This window comes from Elgaria multicarinata, chromosome 10, assembly GCF_023053635.1.
Source record: "Elgaria multicarinata webbii isolate HBS135686 ecotype San Diego chromosome 10, rElgMul1.1.pri, whole genome shotgun sequence".
Classification (NCBI taxonomy): Eukaryota; Metazoa; Chordata; class Lepidosauria; order Squamata; family Anguidae; genus Elgaria; species Elgaria multicarinata.
Genome location: NC_086180.1, coordinates 58,799,242 through 58,823,757, shown reverse-complemented (window position 1 = coordinate 58,823,757; position 24,516 = coordinate 58,799,242). Strand labels below are relative to the sequence as shown.

Here is a 24,516-nt window from a genome sequence, read left to right as displayed (position 1 = left end):
AAAAGCTCAGCAAATTAGTGCATTAGTGCTCAGCCCAGGGCTGAAGTTTTCACTGGGAGATTTTTTTTTCCTCTTTTTGGGGGTAATGAAAGAATGTCTTGTTCCTTATCTTACAAAAGGTGTCGTTTATTATAAAATGTTTAAAACACACAAAGCAGATTTTCTAAAAGCAATAAAAAATTATGATGAGTATTTGTTAAAAGCCTGCATTCCAACATGTCAAGTACCCTTTTGTTCACAATGACATCATTGTACACAGATTGTACCAATCCACACGGAATGGATGACAAGACAGGCTAAAAGTCCATAGGAAATAGTGGTGGAAGCTCTCATTTTTCAGGTTTATGTTTGCTCTTCTTCATCTGTTTTCTTCACAATAATGCACCAGTTACCATGATCATAGCTTGAACTTAGTATGTGAACCTCAGGCACATTTTCCTCAAGCAGAGAGCACAGCTCCCCTTCCCGAAAAACATGGTAATAGCGCATGAAGGCTTTTGTATCCTGTCCGTGAACAGCATGGTCTCCTAAAGCCACAGCTGAATCTACAATAGACTCACTGGAGCTAGCAGATGAAGTCCTTTTCAAGTGCTTGCCAGCGAAATGATTCCCTTGACTGATATAACCATTGTTGATGTTTTCTATAGGACCACTCAGAAATGAGGTTTCTCCATTGTTGCTTTGAACCAATGCAGGCCGTTCACCATTGAAATCTCTCAGTGACCTTGAGGCCGTCAGCCACTCCATTTTTTTGCAGGCCATATGCTTCATAAACACTTCATCATAGTCATCCAGTCGTTGCTCTTTCAGCAACGGACCTCGACAACCTAAGTCTAAACTGCAGTGCCTCGATGGCTGAACAGATACGGCAGCACTGTTTGTCCATCTGACTGTACTCTTCAAAGGCTCCACCTTCTCATTTTGCTTTCTCAAGGCAGATTCATCTAGAGATCTGGATGAAAACCAGGACCGAAAAGATCTCCCAAGGGCACTGTAAAATCGATTTTCTTCCTCTTCTGAAATTTTCACACAGCAGGCTTCAGCTAAGCAGCCATCCGGCCTTTGGGGATGCTTCTCATCAAGGGTAATAGGGTACTTGTATTTGGAACCCATTAATTGATGTGAATGCACAGTCTGAGATTTTACAGTATGTGAAGGATCAGTCTTATGTCCAGCCTTGTTGGATTCAGAAAGCAGTTGGGAACACAAGGCTTTGTTCCATGGAACAAACACATCTTGTTTCTCAAAGCGGCGATTTTTTTGTTCCATAGCCCAAACGTAAATCATCATTTGGCCTCCAGGTACCAGAACCCTGGCCATTTCTTTTATTGCTTTGATTCGTCTTTGTTTTGTGGAGAAATGGTGAATCACTGCAAAAGAAGCAAAAATATGTTTCTGCTCAGGGATGTGTAGACTCTGTGCTACAAATATCAAAATTCTGCATCAGGAAAATCTCAATTCTTCAACCTGTACAAATAATACAAGTCTGCATAATGTCTATCATTTTGCATAATTTATTCTGTAATTCTACTACTTAGTATCATGTAATCTTGTTTTGCAAGTCATGGAGGGCAGGGCAAAGAACAATGGAGGTCACTAAATCCCTGCCCTCTGGCTAAGGATGTCCATCATTAGTAAATCTGGTGCTTTCGGAGCCTGATGGATGCCCACTGCCTGCCTGGCTCAGCTTCGAATCATTTATTTATTCATTTATTTATTTAATTTATATACCACCCCATAGCCGAAGCTCTCTGGGTGGTTTACAAAAGTTAAAAAATCTTGATCTTGAAAGACTAAAAAAATCAGATTTAAAAATCAAGTATTATCTAAGCCAGCCTTCCCCAATTTGGTGCCCTCTGGCTGTTTTGGACTTCAATGTTTAGGAATTCTAAGAGCTGTATTTCAAAAAGTATGAAGACTACCAGGCTGTGGAAGGGTGGTCTAAGTCAATACTAGAGAGCTAGTATAATTATTTCACAAAAATAACTAGCCTCCCTTGCCCATGCACCAATTTCAAGATCTAAAGTTTCAGCCATTTGCCATAGGCGCCCACATTTTCTCACATTATCGTTAAGGAAGTCTTATGATTTTCCAAAATTTACTGGAAATAATTGAATCCTATGACGCCTGATGGGATGATAGTGCTAGCACTGATGCTTAACAGTTTCATTTATACAAGGACAATGTTTGGTTACAAAGGAGAACAAACAGAAAAATATATTTGTAGAAAACCTGTGTGAGGTAAATATCTTCAACATTCAATATATACATATTGTGAAATAAGTAGTAGAGGGATTTCTTATGGTAAATTAGTACAATTGGTGAAATTCCCTGGCCCTCCTTGGAAGACAGGAAATCTAAACGCTGTACTAATAACCATGAATCATCATCGTCATCGTCATCATCATCATGAGCTGAGCCGTGGATTTTTCCCATAATCCAGTAACTTTTCTTGGGGGTTTTTTTTTTTTTTGGTAAAAAGAAATTTGCACAAATTGTGGCAGCAAATTATAGCTCCAATTTGTGCAAATTATGCAATTTTGGGCCATGATTTACACAAATTTCTTTTTACAAAAAAAAAAAGAAAGAAAAGAAAATCCGCGAATTGGCTTGAATCAAGGCAGATCGAGTCAGGGTAGCCCATGGGAAAGCGAGACATCTGTACCAATATTTCTCTGATTTCCCAACCTCTGGCACCAAGAAAAGTTAATCTGGCTAGCCCTCTGGTTTCTGTGATTTCAGCCAGCTTTGCTCCCACCATAACATAATTACTTAATTAGTGCTTTGCAGATTATCAATTTATAATGAAACAAATGCACTCTGAAGTGAAACTAGCTGGGTGGGAGATGGTGGTAGTTAGGGAAGGCTGATGTAGAAGAAATTGGGCAAGATGAACCAACAGAAGACAGCTTCCTATATTCTACTCTTCCTATATTGGGCAGAATTAGCAAACACCGACGTAGAAGTGTCTAATGCATATTCCTTGTATTTCTTCCCCCACTCCAAGATATTCATATATATCTTACCTCCCACAGAGATGATTGCATTGAAACACTGAGCCCGAAAAGGGAGATTAAGGTTATCACAGATCATCACTTCACAACCTTTATTTCTTGCAATCTCAACCAAAGGGCTGCAATAATCGCATCCGAGGTTAAACACCTGGCTGTTGACACAGAGATATTTTCCAGTCCCACAACCTTAAAAATAGACACAACAACAAAAACAGCAAACTTTGTTACACAGATAGCAGAAGAACGACATAAAACTACACACACCTCTATTGCTCAAGTGTTCAACTGACAATAAAGCCGAGTAAAAATATGTATATGCACATGTCCTCGGAATGAAGACATACCGTTGCAGCAGAAAAAATACTGCTCCTTACACCAATGTCAATAAAAATCACTTTTAAATTATATTATCAAGTAAATGCTAGAACTGCCTTCCGCAATCGGCACATGTTACTTTAGAGCGCCGAGTGCCCCTCCACACACACAGCAACCATTTTGAATAGACGTCAAACAGGGCTGGTGTCAAGGGTTGTGTTCTGTGCCAGGCCCACAGCCTGGCAGTGAGCACCTCACTGACCCAAGATGATGGACCAGTTTCCCATTTCTCAATGGGATAAGTGCAGGGGCCCTTACGCTTCTCTGGCTCTTCCAAACACACTTCCATTGAGAAAGGAAAGATTGTCCTGCAGGGGCCTCTGGGGTGTAGATCTGTTTCCTGCTGGAAGGAGCACTGGAGGGAACAGAGTAACAACTTCTTTTAACCCTAGGGAATCACTGCTCAGCAACCACTTGGAAAATTGCCTCAGAGGTTTGTGAGATATCACTGGAGCCATAGGATGCTCTCTAGATGCTTTGGACTACAGCTCCTATCATCTCTGACCTTTGGCCATCTGGAGCTGATAGGAGTTGTAGTCTGTAATATCCAAATGACACCACTTTGGGGAAGGCTGTTCTAGGCTGGTTGTGTTATTAACTAGTTTAAGAAATGCCTGAAGAGATTGGAGCAGCAATTGTACTCCAAGAAGCCTAAGAGACTTTCTTCTCCATGACCTGCAAGTGTCTCTGCCAAGAGAAAACAGGAGTTTGCATCAGAGGACTCTGCTCACGTGTCCTGCTGGGAGAAATGCCTGGCAAAAGCAGTGCCAGGGCTTTGTGGGCTTTTTAGGCTAGTCAGCACCTGAGAAAGCATGAAAAAGTTCCTCTTGCGCCCTCCATCTGGCGCACATCAGAGCTCTTGCAGTTATACTGGAGAGATTATGGTATGTAGGATTTTATTCTTGCAAGTCACCTTAGGAGAGCTCCTGCCCAGAAAGGCAGCCCAATAGTATTTTAAATAAAGGCACAATCCTGTGCCTAGTTCGACAGAAATAAAAGTCCTACAACTCCCAGCATTCACCAGTTAGCTAGCTGGGGAATGCTGGGAGTTGTGGGACTTCTTTCCTGACTAACATGCATAGGATTGCAAGCTAAAAAGTTAAATAAAACTTAGATTTTCCCAATAAAACCTGGCATATGCTTTGGCTAGAGCTACTAAGAAAGTACCAATGTTCTCAATATTTGAGATTCTTATTAAAAAGCAGAATAATCTATTGCCTGGAAAACTGTACAATTAGTTCCTTCTTTTTTTTTTTTTACACAAATCAACAAGCTATTTTTCTTGAATACCTTGTAAAATATAATAAATACAAGTGGAGTGTGGAGTGCTCTTGTTCAGAATATTCCATTCCTTCTCCCATCAAGTACTCTGTTCCCCCACCAACCCCAATGGCCAGTCAGCATTCTGTACCACTGAGCCTCTTTGTGCTAAAAAAAATAACGTACCTATATCAGCAACGAGGCTGCCTGGCTTTTGCTCTAGTAGAAACTGTCGAACACGAGGCCATGCTTTGTCTTGTAGGTCATTGAAATAAGTTGCTGTGCTTTTATAGACACTATGTACATGCTGTTTTTCTAGCTGGGAAGCCTCATGTTCCATCCTATAAAACACAAAGAACCAAATATGCATTGAACAGCAAATACACATTAAATTCTATAGACACAGCAACAGGGGCGCCCCCCCGCCCCGCAATCCTCCATATACACTAATAGTATTACAGACTCTTAGGAGGATTCCTCTACAAAATGTTACAAAAATGGACTCAATGGGCCTCGTGCTCGTTCTGTACTTCCTCTTTTGAAAAGAGGACGTAACTAAGGAGGTATTTCTCTGCCTCAGTTTCTGGAGCGGGTCCCTCTCTCCACCTCGTTGAATTACCCATCAAAGAACCATTCTGTTTTCGGGTAACCGGTACATTCTCATCAATGGGAATTAACATAAATGCTTACAGCTCCCTCAGTTTTAAAGATAAACACATGAAAATTGGCACTGTGACAGATTTTAAAGCGGGCTTTAGGCATGCCAATTTTACAGTGGATCCCTTTATGCAGTGATTTATAGGGAATTTTTTAAAGTCTGAACTCAAATGTCCTCTCTCAGGTACCTCTCGTGAGAAAGAGGGAAATGAAGCAGCGGGAAAGTATTAAGCGCAATAATACATAAGTAAATGTATTAATAAATGTCACAACAGCAGCACACAGCTTACCCAACCTCAGAGAGAACAGGACAAGGAGTCTGTTGCAGACAGACAAGGACAAGGAGGACAGGACAAGGACAAGGAGGCACCTCTCCCTTACTGTCAGTCAGGCACATTGGAGTGAGTTGAGTCAAGGCAAATACAGCTTCCCCATAGGAGGCTACATGGAAGGAGGAGAAGGACGATGATGACAACGAAATCCACCCACCCACCCTGCACTGGAAGCCCAGCCAACCAATAGTAGTAATAGTTTAACTGAGAAAAAAACAGCCTGCCTGACTCAGGTGTAGAAACTTATTCACTAAAGATGCCAGCCCAGCAGCACTTTCACACTGTGGCTGACTTCCAGGAGTCCAAGCAGAAAGGCGCAACCAACCAACCAGCCCTGCACTCCCTCTCCCCCCCACGGCCAGAACCAGCAAAGCAGCAGCAGCAGTCAGTGTTTCCCACAATTCATGATGGAATGTGATCAAAGTGTGCTTTATTAATTGTGTACTGCTTGTGTGCACTGCACAATCCCAAAACACACAAACGTGCAAGTACAAGAAGAAGACACTTCTAACTTTGAAGCCAAATGCTGGGAAGGCTCAACTTTGAAGAAGGAGAGCTACAGCACATCAAACTCTTAAGGGGAAATATCATCATCATCACGCAACCCAGCCCTGCAAGGTGGGACGGGCAGGCACATTGGAGGAAAAAGCTTTAACAGAACAGGCAGGCACATGCACATATGCTGGGGGTGGAACAGGTGAAACAGGTCCCTCTGTCTCTTCTTCTCTCTCTCTGCAAATAAACAGAGTCGTCTTGAGATCTCATAGATATCTCTCCCTCCCTTCCCCCCTCTCTTCCTCTAAATCTCACTTTGCAAACAAACTCCCCCCATCTCACTCTGCACTGTGTGTGCAAAGATAAAATCTCTCTCTCTCTCTCTGACCTAAAGAAACACCGCAACACCAAGAACAGCAATGAACATGTGGAATCAAGGACCGTGAGAAAATTCCCTCCCCTGAACACTGTGATTGGAGAACAGAACACAGTCACGGACAGTGCTGTGGCAATTCCTAATTGGTTAGCCACAGATGTCAATAATATATCAATTATCAAAACTGCCCCACCCCATGTTCCTTATTGGGAAGTTTTCAATTGAACACACCGTGCACACACACAACAGTCGAATAATTACGGAGACATTAGAAGCACCGATTGGGCTTGTCGCCACTCTGAGATTATTTGTTGGGTTTAGATGCAGCCAATCTCCACTCTGGAAGTTCAAATGCTCCACAGATGTTTCCGGTTACCAGATAATTCTGGGACGGAGTGCACACCCCTAGTGTTTATGGGTTTTTTTAAAAAATTGCTCATGTCTCAATTGTCCATTTTCCAAAGAATAAGCCTGTTGCAATTTTCATCCCATACACTCCTTGTTCTTTGTGTTGCTGCTATTTTAATTTCTCACCCTGCCCTCATGGTTTCAGTGTTCGGTGCAAATCATAAGCCACTTAAGCTTTCTTGTGCTTAAACCAGTTCAATCCCATAGAACTCAGTAAACATAAGTCTTCTTAAGTGGTTCATAAATAGCAACCAAAGTGTCCTTTCCACTCCATTGGAAACCTTTCTTCCCATCCCTGCACGTCTTGAACAGAAATGGAAAGAGAATAGCTCTTCATACTAAGTGCAAACCACTTTACAGAATTGCCAGCTTATGCCAACAATGCATTGTACTACCTCGGCTGAAGGTTAAATCGTCAAGCAAAGCTCAAAATCAATACAAATGTGCTCCAATAGTGTAAACCAGGATTTCTTAAACTGGGTCATCTGATGGAAGTTTGGTGGAGAGATCCCAGATGGGTGAGTGAATGAGTGAGTGAATAGTGCGTTCCTTGCAGGATATGGTGAAGTGCAATTCATGAGGGCATTGAAGGAAAACATGCCACAAAGTTATTTGAGAATCCAAGATATAAATCATAACAATATCCCTCAACTGAAAACCTATATTTAAAAAAAGGTATACAGAATCGATGTTTTACTTATGGGAGAGAAGCTTGCAGCCCTGACTTCAGAGTTTAGCTGGTTGGGACTGTCTGAGAACCAAACTGGATAGAGAGGTTCACACAACAACTCCAAACATGAAAGCCAGTGTGGTGTAGCTGTTATAGAGTTGGACTGGGTCTCAGGACATCCGGGTCTTAGTTCCCACTCAGCCATGAAGCTCACTGGGTGGCTTTGAACCAGTCAGCCTAACCTACTTCACAAGGTTGTTGGGAGGATAAAATGGAAAGGAGGAGGACTATGTAAGCCACCTTGGGTTCCTTATAAGAGGGGGGGGAATGGGATATAAATGTAATAATAAACAAACAAATGTAGAAACAAACTAAAGAACATGGGAGGCGGTTGTGGGTCTATACATCCTAGCCTTACTCCCATTGCTGACGTATGATGTGGCCATGCCTTTTGCCACTGATGCCTGTGGCAGAAACACTTCCCCACACCCACTTGTTTGGTTAGCATGGGAAAGGGCTCTCCATGCAGACAGATACATGCACAGAGAGTTCCTTCCTCAGAGGTGGGGGGACTGGTTGGGCCAGGTCCCTCCTTGCATGAAGGAAGTCTCTGTGGGTGGATCAGTATGCATGGAGAGCCATGTCCCATGCCATTCTGACTTGTCCGCAGCAAGGAAGAATTTCTGCCACAGGCGCTGGGAGGAGCCATGCAAACCTCCCTCCACAGTACTATTTAAAAGCAGTTGCCGGGGGTCCAATTTGGTTTGGGGTCACAGTCCTGGGGGAAGTAGGATTTAAACCTTCCACCCCTGCTAGGTTTGGCACCAATCAAAACTGAAAACTGACCCATACAATATTGTCACATATTCCATGAAATCGAGAGCGCCGTGTGTAGGTGGCAGTTTGACTGCATTATTATTTAGCAAGGGAAGGAGGCTGCTGGCCCACTATTCCTGCAGAAACCACCAGTGAACCAAGCAGCACAGCAAAGTTTCTTCTACTGACCCCTTGCAACTGCAGGCATCTCCAAACATAAACACAAGCAGTCATCCAGAACAAAGTCGTTGCCTAGGACTGTTGAGCTGAGGTGATGAAGAACTGGCCAATGAATCATTCATATACCCTATCTAACATTGTTTAAAAGTTACAATAATACATTATGCTTTTTTACACAATCAACATTTTTATTTTAAAAACTAGTAAAACAAAAATTGACAAAGTAAAACAGCATAGAGGTTTATAATGTTATGAGGTAAGTGCATTGGTGCTATGTTCCCCCAAAACCGCGCAGTTTTGCTCTTGCAGGGTGGTACAGGGTAATCCCCATGCCAGGAGGAAGCGCAGGGTTTCCGATGGTCATCCAGGTACTGAAGCTCTGCCCGCCCTTATCCTGGCTACCAGCGACCAATTGGAAGGCCGTATTCACCTCACTCCAGCCGGAAAAATGTCAGGGTAAGTTCCAAACTATTTTTATTCAAAGCTTTACAGGAAAGCCCCACGGTGGCTGCTGCATCGTATAACCAATGCAACGCCACCACGAGGCTTTTAAAGCATATAGACAGCCCCTATAAGACAAAGGGAGAGAAACTTTATTCACATTGGTCAAAACCAGCGCCTTGAATTGGTCTTGGAAACATATGAACAGCCAGCGCAATTAGAACAGAATTGTTATATGCTCAGACCTTCTGGTCCCCAACTTTTTGCACATGCTGCAGCTTCTGAACTGTCTTCAAGGGTATCTCCTACGTAGCGTGCATGGCAGTAATCTAACTCTGAAGTTACTGAAGCCAGGTTATACGTGACCACGTAGGGTCATATATGTAAACACACATACACACACACCAGTGATTCTGATACCGATCGCTCTTTCCTTGCTGCTAACAGCAGTGGGAGGGAGGTGATCTGTATGAGGATCTCTGGGGGAGGGAGTAGAGAGCTTTCTCCACAGGGGAGTGGAGAATTCAGTGGCAGTACAGGCTCAGGGCACCCTTGGTGGGAAGTTCTGCACCCCTCATGTAAACCTACTGCTGGCAATAGGACCAAGACAGGGCATTCGGGGGCTGGGTTGGAGGTTGCTTTGGATCTGATGGATCCAAAATCCCTCTGGGCTCTTCTGCAATGTAATGTATAGCTAATTGCCCCCCATGCCATTGATTTCAATGAAGGAAGGATTCTAGTTTACAAAGGACCACTGGCAAAGCTGCCCTCTACCTCTCAATCTGGCCGGAGCATGCTGGCTGGGCTTTGGAAGTGGCAAGGTCCCTTGCCCCAACCTCAATTACGATTGTTCTCATAAATGTCATAGCTAATAGTTATATCAAAGGGGATCTCCATATTCAGAGACCATGTACCCTAACTACCAGATAGTGGAGATGAGTCACTCTGCCAGGTATTTCTTATCAGTTTTGAAGAGCCACCTGACTGGCTACTCTTGGGTACAGAATCCTGGACCAGATGGACCTTCGCCTTGATCTAGCAGGGCTCTTCTTATGTTCTCATCACATAAGGAAATTCTTATATACCCCTACTCTAAGGGTCCACATATTTTTGGCCAGCCGCTATCTGTGCTCACCACTTAGTCCTTCCCACCTCCTCTGTATACGACAGAACACATGAGAGAAGGAAGAAAATAGGTCTCTCAAATCAAGCAGGGGCTTTCAGGAGCAGGCAGAAGCAGCATAAGACTCTGCCTGGGAGAATGAAGGGATTGGTTCTCCCGGTCCCACTGAGCTTTGGAGCAGGCAGAAGCATTGGACAGTTACAAAGCTTGGAACAACGTAAGATGTCTCTCCCGACTACCTCAAGGGACATGAAACCTCAGGCCTGGTGGCCAGATTTTACCCTCTGGGGCTTGTCTAGTTCTTAATTTTTACCTAGCGTCTAAAATTTTAGCAACAATGAAATAATATTTCAGCAGCAGCTGCCCATAAATCTGTTGCTTGAGTGCACTGACGTTTTTAAGAACACCATCCAGCTGGAAGCCTCCTCTCTCACACACATAGCAATACCTTCCGACAGAACAATTCTCTTTCCTTGTTTATTCAAAATCATTTCTATGAGCCGGAAAGAGGGCATGTTTTAGCCTTTATGTGAAGTGGAAGCACATTGGAATACTGTAATATTTGTAGGCCTTTTCTGAAAGGAAGTGAGTCATTAGTCCTTAATGTGTAATTATAACAAAAATGCGTTCTTGTTGGCTCATTTAAAGGCTATCAACATTTAACTCTTTTCTGCAGAACTTTTGGTGGGCTTAAAAAAAAAACTTTGTTCAAGACCTATGCGGTCTCAAGTTCTGATAAGAGGTCAACAGTAATCATAATAAAATTTTGGAATTTGGAACAGTAAGGAAGGAGATACCTCAGCCAGAAGGGTAGTTTCTAGTACAGTTATGAAAGATGGCAACTCCAAGACTGAAGCATGCAGGTTAGGCTCTGGTAAAGAGATGCACCTAAGCCAGTTATCCTGTGCAATGTGTAACCCTTAAGACCCAGCCACCCTATCTATTGTGCCAGAGCACCCCATGTGAATAGGAAAGACAGACTGTGGAGTTTCAGATTCCAGGGAAATGTAGCTGGGAGTCATGGGTTCCTGATCAGTTTAGCATCTGTCTCTGACAACAGAGGGTATCCTGATCCTACTGAACAGTAGAGTGTTCAGCCCTTCTGGTACAGAAAGGAGCTCAAATTTTACAGGAGATAAGGCACAAATTGAAGACAGTTTTGCATAATGGAGGCTTGATGCAGTTATTTTAATCCGCATGTGGGCAACAAAGCCTCGTTTACATCCATTCATTATTCTGCCCATTGATCTGAGTCTGGACAGTGACTGAGGGCTTTAATCCACAAGGCATTTATTATGCAATCATCATTCCCTGCTCACTGTTGTTTACTGGTTCTTTAGTTGATGCTGTTGTTTACTGGTTCTTTAGAGCACTTTTGGCAAGTGTTTGTTTTTTACAGCAGGGGAAATGCAGTGATTAATTGTATAAGCAAAAGAAACATTTTTTTCACTTGTGTATTTGCACTATTCCACTACACCACAATGCTACCTAGAGGTTGAGTAACACAAAAGCTAGAAACAGGGCCTCAAGCTCCCTACTTTCATCCAGCCCTTCCCCAACTCGAGGATTGCCACCTTTTCCTGGCAGAATTCTGTGCCCTTAATGGGTTAATGACCAGTAGAAAGCTCAAAGGTTCAGACTCCAAGAATCCATCTCTTACACAGGGAAAACCTTCAATTGTTTCACTGTTGCCAGTCATTCAGCTTTTAAAAGCATGTAAACCCTGCCAAGGGAGGGGGAATTGCAATCCTTTTCCTCACAAGTCACATGACAAGGATTTTTTACTGAAGTTAAATTTGGAATTTCAGGAGGATTTTTATCAACCTACAAGATTAGAATCATTCCATAAAGACCTTGTCTCTATCTGTGCTAAGATATTTAAAACTATGGCATTAATTGCTTTTTCAATGAATTGCATTATTGATAAACTCTCTATAAAGTTGCAATTATAATCAGTGCTTTTTTTAAAAAAAAAAAAAAACACCTCCCATCCTGTTCACAGCAAGATTAAAAGTATGGTGATTATTCTTTGATGTTGCCCAGCTAATTAAAAGTGTATTTGCTGCCACTGACTTTTTAATGTGAATGAATATATTATCTCCTGTGGATGAGTCATGCATTGAAGTATCCATCACATTTTCCAAGCCAATGTGTAGTTCTTGATTAGATTTTATTATCCAATCCACTGAAGTAGAATTAAATATTAACAACACAGCATTGAATTTGGTTCTCCATCAATGAATTATTCAACATTTCCTCGTTGTATATAAATGATAATGCTTACCATGTTTTGGACTCAATCTCAGACTGGGAACCAGGACAGTGATTGAAGAAATGGAGGACTGATGGGAGCTTATAGAAGACACTGTTGAGGAAATTCAGCCTCTCTTGTGGCTCATATATGCTGCTTTGAGAGTTTCTTTTCCTATCAGTGTGCTTAAAGTTCCAGATTGGGGCAAAAATCATCTTGTGCATAAGCTTATTATGGCATAAGAGTTCATGGACTGCAGGGCACTTCATCAGATGCATGAAATGTTGTGTGTGTGTGTGTAAACACAGAGAGATAATTGTAAACAGTTAGGTCAAAGGGAAATCAAATAAGAAGGTACACATGGTGATTACATTATTAATAGTGGCCATTAAAAATAGCAGTCAATAGAAACCTTTATCTTGATTGATAAATATATGTTCTTCCCGAAGCTGAAGTAATTGTGGATAAGTACATAGTGGCAGAGTTTGGTAGCTAGATGTGCTGTAGTACCATCAGGGAAGATATTCCTGATGGCTATAGTCCATCTTTGTGGATGATGTTGGTACAAAAGGCCTCCAAATCTATGGCAGCTAGGATGGTCTTTCTTGGGAGATGGTCAATGGATTGTAGTTTCCCTAGGAAGTCAATGGTGCTCCGGTTACAACTTGGGCGTATTGGTGGCATACCTTCTTAGCAAGTCAATCTGACATAGTGGCTGGGATACTTCTTTTCAGATTGAGACCCAAAAACCTTCATTCATTACTCTGTAACTTCAAAGCTCACTGCAATGTACCACTTCCAAAGTAGCCTTCTATGTCCATTTGGAAACTTTAGTTCAGGGCTGCCAAAGGTCAAGGGGTCTTATTAATCCCTTTGGGTCCCCAGTGTGCATCTACCACACCACACAAATTATTAAACCATAACCAGGGCTAGAATACAATGGCCTTGTTCAGAAGACACCGTAAACTACCTTTAAAAAGCCTTAACCATTATGGTTTAAGGTGTCTTCTGAATAGGGATGTCATTAGGGATGCTGTGAGTCTGATTCACCAATTGCTAGTTTTGCATCTCATAGCAACAGCCTCTCCTCTCTATTCCACTTGGCAACATGCATGTCAAGGAGTCTGGAAACTGCAATCTACAGTGTGACAGCACTTGTAACCAAGGAGAAGGTGTAGGATGAGGGAGGGACATCTTTGGAAAAGAAGAATGAGAAAACAGGGATACTTAGGCAATGAAACTATTTTGGAGGGCAAACAGCAAGGATTTTGAATTATGAGATATAGAGTTTCAAAATTATTACTGTGGTCCCTGCTTTAGCTAATGTAGCTAAATGTGGCAGCATTTCCTAACAGGATAAGTTACTGGGTAAGTCACACTAGGACTGTAAAGCCTAAAGTAGCTTCCTACTGCTTTCCGGACTGAATTCAAACTATGGTTTTAACTTACATGTCTAATCTATGATAGTTTTCTTATTTGTTGATAAGTGATTGCTTCTCTTCTCCTAGAACAGAGGTAGAAATGGGACCCACCCCACCCCACCAAACTGGTGCGGTTCCCATCACTCCCCATATCAAAACAAATGGTGCCCATAGTTGCTATAGAAAACCAAAAGAGTTAGATATAGCTTGAAAACAAGTTAAATATAACCCTTGTAGCGCTCTGTAGCAGTACAGCGTGGTTTGCTTCTAGCAAACTAGCGATTCCCCCCCCCTTTTTAAAGAACTTTGGGGGGCACACCACAGACTGCCTCAGTGCCCCATAGACTGCAGCCCATGGGCAAAAAATGGACCTCCCACAGTTACCCACCCCTGTCCTAGAATAATGCTGTCTTCCATTTAGTTAACTGTCTTTGTACCTGGTCATTCCCTCCATTTGCATTATGCAACTCAAATCACAAAGAAGTAATCAGAAGAAAGATGTGGCTTTCTCAATAACTACTAGATCCCATAAGCTTAACAACCACCAATATTAACCACATGGACGCAGCCAGACTTCATGGCATTGAAAAAACAGGGTGAAATTTGGGAAATAGAATAGATGCAAACAATAAAAAGGCCTGTGAGGATGGTCAAATTGGGTAGAAATGTTCACAGGGAGGAAAGGATTGTGTTTGTGCCTAGTGGCCCCAATCTCTCCACTACACATTAATCAGAATTTCTACATGGGCTCATGCATCCCAATCTTTGTAGATCCTGAACATAGTCAAAGGACACAGAATATACATTCAGAACTCACATGTATGGGTTTTATGTACAGAGATGACCTATGGCCTCTCTGGACTCCACCAGAAGAGCCTTCAGTGTGGTAGCCCCCTTCTTATGGAAATCCCTGCCGGTAGAGGTCAGGCAGGTGCCAACATTGCATTGTTTTCGATGCCTCCTGAAAACATTATTGTTCCAAGAAGCTTTCCCAGAATGACTGGCTGTAGTTCAGTCTGTACCTGTTCTTTTAAAATGTATTTTAATGATATTTTTATTCTGTTTTTATTCTTTTATCCCATTGGTTCACTACTATGAAATCCTCAGATAAGGAGTAGGATATAAATATTGCAAATAAATAAATAAAATAAATAAATAAATAAAAATTTCAATCAATGGGTTGGATCCAGAATTCTTCAGAGCAGAGCTGTTGAAATCAATGGGCCTAAGTCTTGATCCAACCCAAAGTCTCGGGATCAGGGGTGGAGCCATCAGACCTTCCCCTGCCCCCATACATGCACACATTTCTCTCTAGTTTGACTATCTGCACAGGGGATTAAGTGAAACAATCCATCATTTGACTGCATCTGTTCCAGCGGTTGTGTCAAAATGACTGTTATTCGGAGCCCTGCCACAGTTACTCTTTTGAAGTACATGAAGTCATACAGTGATGTCCCTTCCCTCAGTGGCCATTGCTAGTAATTAATAGTTCTGGGTGAAGATACACCCAGCAGCCTGCTGAATTTGCTAATTCCTACAGATACTGCTACTGATAAAATCTGTTTTGATGCTTTTATCAGATAGGCTTAAAACTCAGTAGCTATAGATCCTGAAGTATCCTATCATTTTTTGAGCAACTCCTTTGATATGTGTTTTCAGCAAAGAACATAAGCAAATATAGGAAAATGTTGATGGTTTTCATGCTAGGCCTTTAAAGGATTTTCAAAAACTCATGCAACATAGCTTGCCTCTAGCACTTTTTCATGTCTTTTTTTGGAATCCTGATTCACAGTCAGAAACGTAATCAAATGCACGGTTCACATCACAACCAGGCAAAGTTGAAATAATGATAAGTGAAGTGGAATTTTTTCCTCTGTACCTTATCTATCCTAGTAGCAGTACTGAAATTATTCTACTCACCTCTTTCTTTGCAAACCAGAAAAGAATGAACGACCTAATTTGGTAAGGTATTTAAATGCTCTACACTGCTATAGAGCAGAAAGGTCCTTTTGTCTTCAATTGGCATTTCTATTACTTAACCTCAGAACCAAGTACAAAAAGATGATAACTGGACAGAAGGAAAACATGCATCTGATATTTTTATTCAGATCCAAATGTTTTAAAGTATATAGATATATAATACTCCATGCCCAAAGTGCTTGGCAATTATCCCAGTGCCTCTGCATTCATTGACTGAAAGGATCAAGCTTACTTCTGAGCAACTGAAGAGAAATCTGCCTACACAGTTTTCCTTATGTCTCCAATAGTTTAAAGGGAAGATTCAGGCCTTACCTTTTAAAATAATCAATGCTGAAAATGCAGGGACGGTATCAGTAATATTCCTGTGACAGCCACACCCCTGCATCACTTCCGTGGCTCTAGACCTTCATCCATCACAGATTGTATTAAAGCTAAACATACACACAAAAACTTTCACCCATGGACCTAACATCACTGCTAAATTCTTCCATTATGTTTATGGGATCAAGTCTTCATAATTAATTTTGTTAGAATTTGTATGTTTCCCTGTAATCATACTGGCCCTCAGGACATGTCCCATTATAAAAAAAAAACAATAGAATATCAAATAATAACCCAACGTATTATTATAATTAAAATCAAAACAACCACAACACTAAACATCGACCTTAAATCCAAAGAAAACATCAGGATCACTCTCCCAAGACCCACTTAAAAATAAGAAGGTCCTTGCTAACCCTCTAGAAGTCCAAAGCATCTGCTTCCTTCTCTAGGCAGGACATTTCACAAAACAGGTGCCACTCTTGAAAAAACCCTACTCCTAGTATTGTACTTTTTACATCTACAGGGCCAGCTGTCCAGAGTAAGTCAAGAATATCACGTGAAACTACAGAATGTGAACCATATAAATGCATATGGTTCTCGTATTCATTAAGATAGTAAAAGAAGAGAAAGCACCAGAATGATTACAAAAATTATATCCAGTGGAAAAGTAATGTGCAATCAATGCTTTTTATTGAGTTTTCAAGGACTGTAAAGGGCAGGGAACTCTGGGTAAGGAAGCTACATCGATTTGCAAAATAATAATAATATTTATTTATTTATTTATTTATTACCCACCTCTCTCTCTCTGGATTGAGGTGGGGAACAACACTAAATACAATATAATACATAAAATTAGTTAAATAAAATAAAAGGAAGGGGCTTCGTCTAAAATATTTTAACAATGTATTATAACAATATGCAACAAATGTATTAAAACCAGTATTATGCATGTGTTATTACTGGATATAACTTCCTAAGATTTATGAAAATAAATCTTGGCAAAAACAACAACATTATAACACCAATCTCAGTGGAATAATTAGTAAATATTTATAAACATCTCCAAGTCCATTAAGATTTAACAAGCTTTCTCTTCATGATAAATATTTCCTAATTCTGAATCAAAGCATTCTGAGGCCACTGAAAGCTGCCATCCAGTTACACACACTTCCATTATATAACTATGCCTTGTTTCGAATTTCAATACACATGGTTTATTGTTTTGCATTTAACACACTTGCTCTCACTCCCCTGATAATCCTCTGCCACACCCAATAAGCTTTAGAAATATCCCCCCTGCACACACAAAAGGATGGTTTAAACAAAACTGCCATGAAGCAGACTTTTTAAAAAGGAACATGAAACATACAACGGTACTGAGAACCTGGATAAACAAGGCACAGTTTAAGATGGTAGCATATGGCTACCATGTTCTATGGGAGGAAAACGTATTTGGTGCACAGATATGCAAACACAAGGTGGAGACTAGCAACAGAAGGCAAAACCAGCAAGGCATCACCTGGCCACCTGCCACTCCTGGCAAAGCGACCAGCACGCACACACCTGAAAGATTACTATCACATTTCTGTTTGTCTGGAAATGAAATCCTGCCACTGAAGTAGGCTGGGGTGAAATTATTCTACCCGGTTTCTCCAGCTATTCCACATTTGTTTCCTTGGCACCCCCCTCCCCTTTCACAGATTAAGCGGATCATGTTGATTTCCCTACATGAATATCACTTCTGTATAGGAAAAAGGCATGTGCACATCCACATTTGGCAAGCACATATCATTTCTGATACAGGGAACCTCAATCGGGAAAGGGTTGTAGCTCAGCAATAGAGCACATACATGCTTTGTACACAGAAAATCACAAATTCAATCCCCATCCTCCGCAGGCAAAGCTAATTCTGCCTGAAACCCCGGAGGTGCCCTGCCAGTCTCATGTAGACAATGCTGGGCTAGGTGGACCCATGATCTGACTCAGTATAAGTTCCTACTATCCACTATTTCATAATACCCGAGGGTGACACAGCCCAATATGTGCATGTCTTTTCCCATTCAGAGGTAGGGAAATGGCATATCTGAAGCAACCACAGATGAAACATGAGAAACAGCAAAGAGGCCAACGAATGGAAGAAACTGGAGATTTGCAAGGCAACAAATTAAAGTTTCCCAAGCCAGTCCAACAGACAAGAGTCAAATCGCAGAATAGTTACAGCCTCTAGCCACCGGGATGCTACAGAGCTTCAAGAACAAACCAACCGTAAGAACAAGACCCACCCACTTCTCCTCAAAGACCTGAGCTATTTTAAGGTTTTTGCAGAATGCCAAACAGCGACATAGTTCAAAGGAAGGAGGGAAGGCTGCAGCTGCCGGCATGGAGACATTTCAAGACCAAAATGAAGAGAAGAGGTGGTGGGATGGATTAGAAAGCAAGAGGGAGAAGTTGTATGAGGAGATGGTACACAGAAAGAGAGAGGGCACGATGACGTTTTAAACCAGCATCTCTGGCGAACAATTAGACAAGGAAACAGAAGGACTTTAAATATGCACAAATGATCGGGATCTTTTAGTGCTTCGGGCATGCAAGCCGAGGCAGACATATAGAATTATGAAGCATAATATATAACCTCGATCCGACTTTCTTAGAGCCCGATCCTAGGGTTGTTTACTCGGAAGGTCTCTTTCTAAGCAAGCATGATTAGAAATGCGGTCCCCATAAGCCACCAAAAGTCTTAGGAACAGCCCGGCGCCCTCGTTCAGGGAACATTTGCAAAGAGAGTAGAATATGCAATGCTCTTCGGAATAGACGAGCTACCGTAAGCATTCTAAGAGACCCGCAGCAGCATTGCATTCAAACGATGGAGCCTCTGCGGTTCGCTCGTCGCCCGACTCCCGAAAGAGCCAGCTCGGGTTTTTCCCCCTTTACCTGCACCCGCCGGTAGGAGGCAGGGAAGGACCCGCCTCAGCCGCCGCCTCTAGCTGTTGTGCACCGCAGGCAGCCGGCCGCAAGCCGCCGCCACCGCCGCAGCATCCCGCCCTGAGAGAAGGAGGCGGTGCCTGACCCGGAGCGGCGTACTGACGATGAAGGGTGCGGGGCTCCCTTCGCCAGCCGGGCTCATTCCCACTCTCTCCTGTGGCAGGCAGCTCTCTGCTCGGTCTCCTGCACCAAGAGGCGCCGCGTCGCGTGTCGGCTCGCGTGTGTGTAAGCTTGCGCCTGGCCTTTCTGTCGGGGGACGGGGACGGGGGACGCGCCCCTGAGGTTGGGGACAGCAGCAGTGGAGCACAGCAGCCTGGAGCGCGCGCGCGCGCGCCGCGCGGCTTCGGCTTTGCAAGCAGGTGAGAAAGGTCTCGCTGCAGGCTTCGGCGCGGACAGAATGGCGCGCAAGGAGAATGCTAATAGGCAGCGATGGGTTTCCGGGAGGGGCATTCAAGCCAGGAGGTGGCGAGGAAATGCAAACGGCGTGGAAGAGAGAGAACCCAGTGAAACGACGACAGGGGAGGCTGAGAATGAGGGCCAGGGCTACGCTTGGAGGGGCCCTTCTTCCCTCGGTAACAAGGGTAACTTCTGAAGGGGCTCCCCTGGTAACAATGGCTGGGTGGGCAAGCTGCCATTTGAAGTTTCCCACAGTGCTCTGGAGTGACGCTGGAGCATTATCGGAAATGTTAAGGCCCAGCCTGGAGGATCAAAGCCTGTAAGGAGCCCTGCCCAGGGGTGTTGGTTGCTGATGCTGGGCCAGATGCCCATTGAGGAAGACCAGTCCCTCCTTACTGGGAGGTGCAGTAGGTACTACCCACCTGGTCTTCTACCCTTGAATACATCTCAAAACACTGGATGCTCATTATGCTGAATGTTTTTGATTTCTATTATTTTTAGCAATAAATTAATTAGCCACTAAGGCCCAGCTGGCTACAATGCAGCTTAAATCCACTGAAATCAATCATAACTCTGCAGTGGATTATAGCGGTGCAGGCCAGCAAGAATAGGGAACATATTTAATGGTTTTGTTATGTGCAGCCCTTTACTTTCTCATATATGTGAATTGTCATCGTATCTCTGCTATGTAGAAAAATTAAATACTGCACTTAAGAACAACATTGTAGTGAAGATAACCCCTGACACTGGGTGGCCTGGCCTTCACCAATAGCAAACCCCATGGAGATAGGTAATATAGTGCATTTCTGGCTTATCATTTGCTCTACAGGCTGAACACCTGAAAGCTACATAAAGCATCTCTTCTGAAACACATAAGAATTTGTGCAGATACAGGGCAGAAAATTAGAACTAGTACATTTTAATATCTCTAAGTGTTGCTCTTGTGTATTGTGTTCACTGCTAATAAATATCGTGACACCACTGTTGCTGTGTTTCCTCATCCACATATGTGTGTGCAAATTTGCATCTATACACATGTACTTGACAAGCACATACATTGTAACAAACATTTACTGAAAAGAAAGCAATCATTAGAATACCACCAGCAGCCCAACTCTACCCTTGTGATTCCTAAGAATGGTGCTAGAATGAGATCAGATAGGACCGGGGAGTTATGATTCACCAATCAAGGGAGTGCGTAGGGAATGGTGAGGCATGGCAACGCTTCAAAACCTATGCTCAGTGGGATACCTTGAGTTTCAGTGGAACGAGGATTGGGCATGTGAGGCTTAGAATGGATAGACTGAGAAATATGAGGAGAAATAAAATTACAGAGGATATATTTACCTATTTCAGAGGAAAGGGAACACGAAAGGATTCTTTTGGGTCACACTCACTTGGAAATCCACTGTGAGTAGTGGCTATCTATCCTTAGGATTTATGGAAGACCACAGAGTCCAAGGATGATACAGGCAATGATAGGGGACCAATGGCAGACTAAGTTGTTATTAGTTCCTGACTAACTCAAGGAAAATAACTAATATTCAGAGGGACAAACAGTCTGAAGAAAGAAAGAAAGGGAGGAAAGCTTGCTAAGTGTTGCTTGTACCTGGCATGGGATGCCATGGAAACCCTAACACAATGCCCTCTGATCTTAGCTTGGCTACAAGAGGAATAAACCACCAAGCTTAAAGCCAAAAAACCTTAACGATCTTACTGCTTATTCTCATTTTAAGGCATGGGCTTCCGGTGACCTGCATAACACACAAAGTATCTGTGGGTCCAAGACTGCAGTCACATATGCAGCATGGAGGTCCCTTAGGTGGGTCAGACCGTTATCCTAGCTTTCAGTGTGATTGGATAGCAGCACAGAAATGAATACCATCTAACTGTAGCAATGGGTGTGTCACAGGGCTACACTCCATCTAGATATGCAAGGCAGGAAGATAGCACAAGCAAGGAGGAAAGTTCTGTCTTGGAAACGTGTGTTTCCCAGAGAGAAAGAGATAGGTAGTGCTATGAGTGATTCACAGGAAATAGGCAGAATGCCAGGTAAACCCCAGGAAGATCTCAGAATCAATAGAGCATAGAGTCCGAGTGCATTGAGTTCCATGGAAAGTATTCTCTAAGAAATCTTTCAAAGGAAGACTATACTCAAGGGCAGTTCTAGAGTTTGTGTTAGGCATACAAAGGAGACAGTTATTTAGAGCATACTCAGGGTGGGGTTAAAAAGGGGGGATTCAATAGGTTGGCTCAAGAGTCTTAATAGGAGCCCTCCAGGAATTCTGCCTTCTTGATTGAATTTGGGCTTTCTAAGCCATATAAAAGCTGGACTTCCATGGGACAAACAGGTAGAGGTTCCCAGAACAAAATATATCACAAAATATACTCAGTGCTTTAAGCTACTGGTTTGCCTTGAGGTGAGGATGCTTCAGAGCATTTTTCCCAACAAGGCTTTAGATGAGCTAATTTGTAGGTTAACTCATGGGTGATGACTTATGGGTCATTATTTCTCTGAACATATGAGGGCAACTGCTATTGATTGAATTACAGCAGAGGACACATAAGTTATGTGCATATTAAATACAATAAAGTTAACATTGTTATCAGGGTCCTTTTGTTCCTAGCTGCCATGAATCTCTTACCCATGCAGCCTTTCCCAGAACTAAAGACATATGAGGCAACAAACGCACATATAAAAGCTATTGTGGCTGAGCTTCTCAGTAACAGTGTCCTCCTATCCCTGACCACTGGCAGCCATCCAAGGCACCTATTAAACATGGCAAAAGACATCTCAAAACATCTACAATGTCACCTTAGTACCTGAAAACAGGAATGCTCATCCATCAACTGGAATGGTTGTGTCCTTCAATAACCCTGCACCTTTTTTGCCACACAATGTTCTGCTGGAGTAACAATCACCTCTCATCTGCAGCTTCATTGTGCATAACAAGGGACACAGTGTTTCAGTTTCTTTATAGCATTAAGCTCAGAACTGCTGGTTAGAGAAAGATATGGCAATTCTTTTTCAGGGATTTTGTTGTTTATTCGTTCAGTCGCTTCCGACTCTTCGTGACTTCATGGACCAGCCCACGCCAGAGCTTTCTGTCGGCCGTTGCCACCCCTAGCTCCCCCAAGGACAAGTCTGTCACCTCCAGAATATCATCCATCCATCTTGCCCTTGGTCGGTCCCTCTTCCTTTTGCCTTCCACTTTCCCTAGCATCAGCCTCTTCTCCAGGGTATCCTGTCTTCTCATTATGTGGCCAAAGTACTTCAGTTTTGCCTTTAATACCATTCCCTCAAGTGAGCAGTCTGGCTTTATTTCCTTTTTTTTCTTTTCTTTCAGGGATACATGCTGGTAAAACCTAGTATTTTGCTTCCCTGGGAACTTCAGACCAGAGGATGCACATATTCATATCCTCTTGTCTCTCTGCTGAATCCTTCTATTGTCTTTTTCCTGCTTGGCTGATTAACAGGGAATGATAAGTGGTACAATGCCCTGGGATACTGCATCACGTGGGAAGTTACCATGAACATGGCAAAATGGCAGGTGGCTTTGATCCTTTCACATTTTCATAGCGCGAATTTAATTTGCCATCTGATTGTCATCTTGCACTGGTCTTACCGAAACCACATTAAAAAATATATCTTGACTGTCTTTGAGATCTAATGCCAGCTTAATGACCCCCAAACGACAACAGAAATGTGTTGATTAAGCGTATATTCTAATACAGAAGACCAAAGTGTTATTTCATAGAGATACAAGGAATAGGAACAGGACAGTGGATTAATAATGGATGTGAGACCATAGGAGAAGAGAAAAACCTTATACTTGAACTTCTTGCATCACAGTGATATTGTGACAACTGAAGAGATGCTAATAAGCTTTGCATTCCTGTTCTATAAATAATACAACTATGATTATAGCTATAGTTAGTATGCCTTTCTGTTTTCCTGATTAAGAGCTTTTATTCACTTGAGCTCACTTTGTTCTTTATGAAAGCTGGGAAATAACCTAACAACTGAACAAAGGACAGGAAGCTTTAATATTAACCTATTAGGTATAATGCCAGAGCATCTCATCTAATTTCATCTAATTCAAGAGTGCTGATCAGAGTTTGGCCATGTTGAAGGCCACCAAACTGAGGCATAATTCAGAGAGGGTGCCTTCTATCCAGAAACGCCCTTGGAGCAGCACCCAAGTGAGGATTGTCGAGAAAGAACTGCACTGACTTCACTCAGCCAGGAAAAGTTGGGGAAGTCCCTGACTTTTCTGCTGTGGGACTTCGGCTCTTTGTCCCGGGGTGGGTCGAATTGGTGGCTGCATCATGTAACTGAAGCAGCACATACTCGGAGCCATCCTGGGACAAAGACAATGTTAAGACATCTCCCAGGAAGCCGAGGAGGCTACAGGCTACCACAGAGATTATTGTATAATAAACGGCAGGATACCCACCCATGCGTCTTGGTCCCCTCATACATAAGGTAAACACAAGAGCCCTGAACTGAACCAATGAGAATGTCTCCTAAATGTCTTCTCCTTTGATTTTATTTTTCAAAGCAATTTCTTTTCTATTAGATTGAATGAGAATGGTCAAAAAATGTGGGAGAAATTTTCAGCACAGCACTAGATTTTACCTATAAAATCCTGTATGGCTTGGAACCTCTGTACCTAAATGAACGCTTCTTCCCATATATTAGTTTCCAGGTGAAGTACAAAGTGTTGGTTATTAACTTTAAAGCCCTATATGGTTTGGGTCCAGGCTACCTGCGGGATCGCCTTCTCCCGTACAATCCGCCCCGCACACTCAGGTCCTCTGGGAAGAATCTACTTCAGCTAGCAAAAACTAGATTAGCGACTGTTACCCAGAGGACATTTTCTTCTGCTGCCCCCAGATTGTGGAATGGCCTGCCGGAGGAGATTCGTCAACTTGACAGTCTTTTAGAGTTTAAAAAAGCAATAAAGACTGATCTATTCTGGCAGGCCTATCCAGTGAAATTTTAGAATGTTTTA

General features: G+C 42.6%; 1 protein-coding gene across 2 annotated transcripts; it reads right to left on the bottom strand.

Moving 5' to 3' along the window:
* Positions 1–19,176, bottom strand: TRMT9B (tRNA methyltransferase 9B (putative)). 2 transcript variants are annotated; one of them, XM_063135142.1, is made up of 4 exons: positions 19,055–19,176; positions 4,836–4,990; positions 3,027–3,200; positions 1–1,370 (listed from the first exon to the last, which is right to left on the bottom strand). In XM_063135142.1, exons 2-4 carry the CDS (start codon positions 4,987–4,989, stop codon positions 343–345), a joined length of 1,356 nt encoding a protein of 451 aa, XP_062991212.1. In that variant the 5' UTR covers position 4,990; positions 19,055–19,176; the 3' UTR covers positions 1–342. The 2 variants fall into 2 exon arrangements, with proteins under 2 accessions (XP_062991212.1, XP_062991210.1); XM_063135140.1 differs by lacking the exon at positions 19,055–19,176 and having other exon boundaries at positions 4,836–5,019.
* Positions 19,177–24,516: the final 5,340 nt, after the last annotated feature.

Bases quoted from the DNA above. Each gene is read 5' to 3' on its own strand.
- TRMT9B (XM_063135140.1), bottom strand. From the start codon at position 5,019: ATGCATATTTGGTTCTTTGTGTTTTATAGGATGGAACATGAGGCTTCC. The intron at 3,201-4,835 runs GTACGTTATTTT...TCTATTTTTAAG, and splicing joins CAGCCTCGTTGCTGATATAG to GTTGTGGGACTGGAAAATAT. The intron at 1,371-3,026 runs GTAAGATATATA...CTTCTTTTGCAG, and splicing joins TGCAATCATCTCTGTGGGAG to TGATTCACCATTTCTCCACA.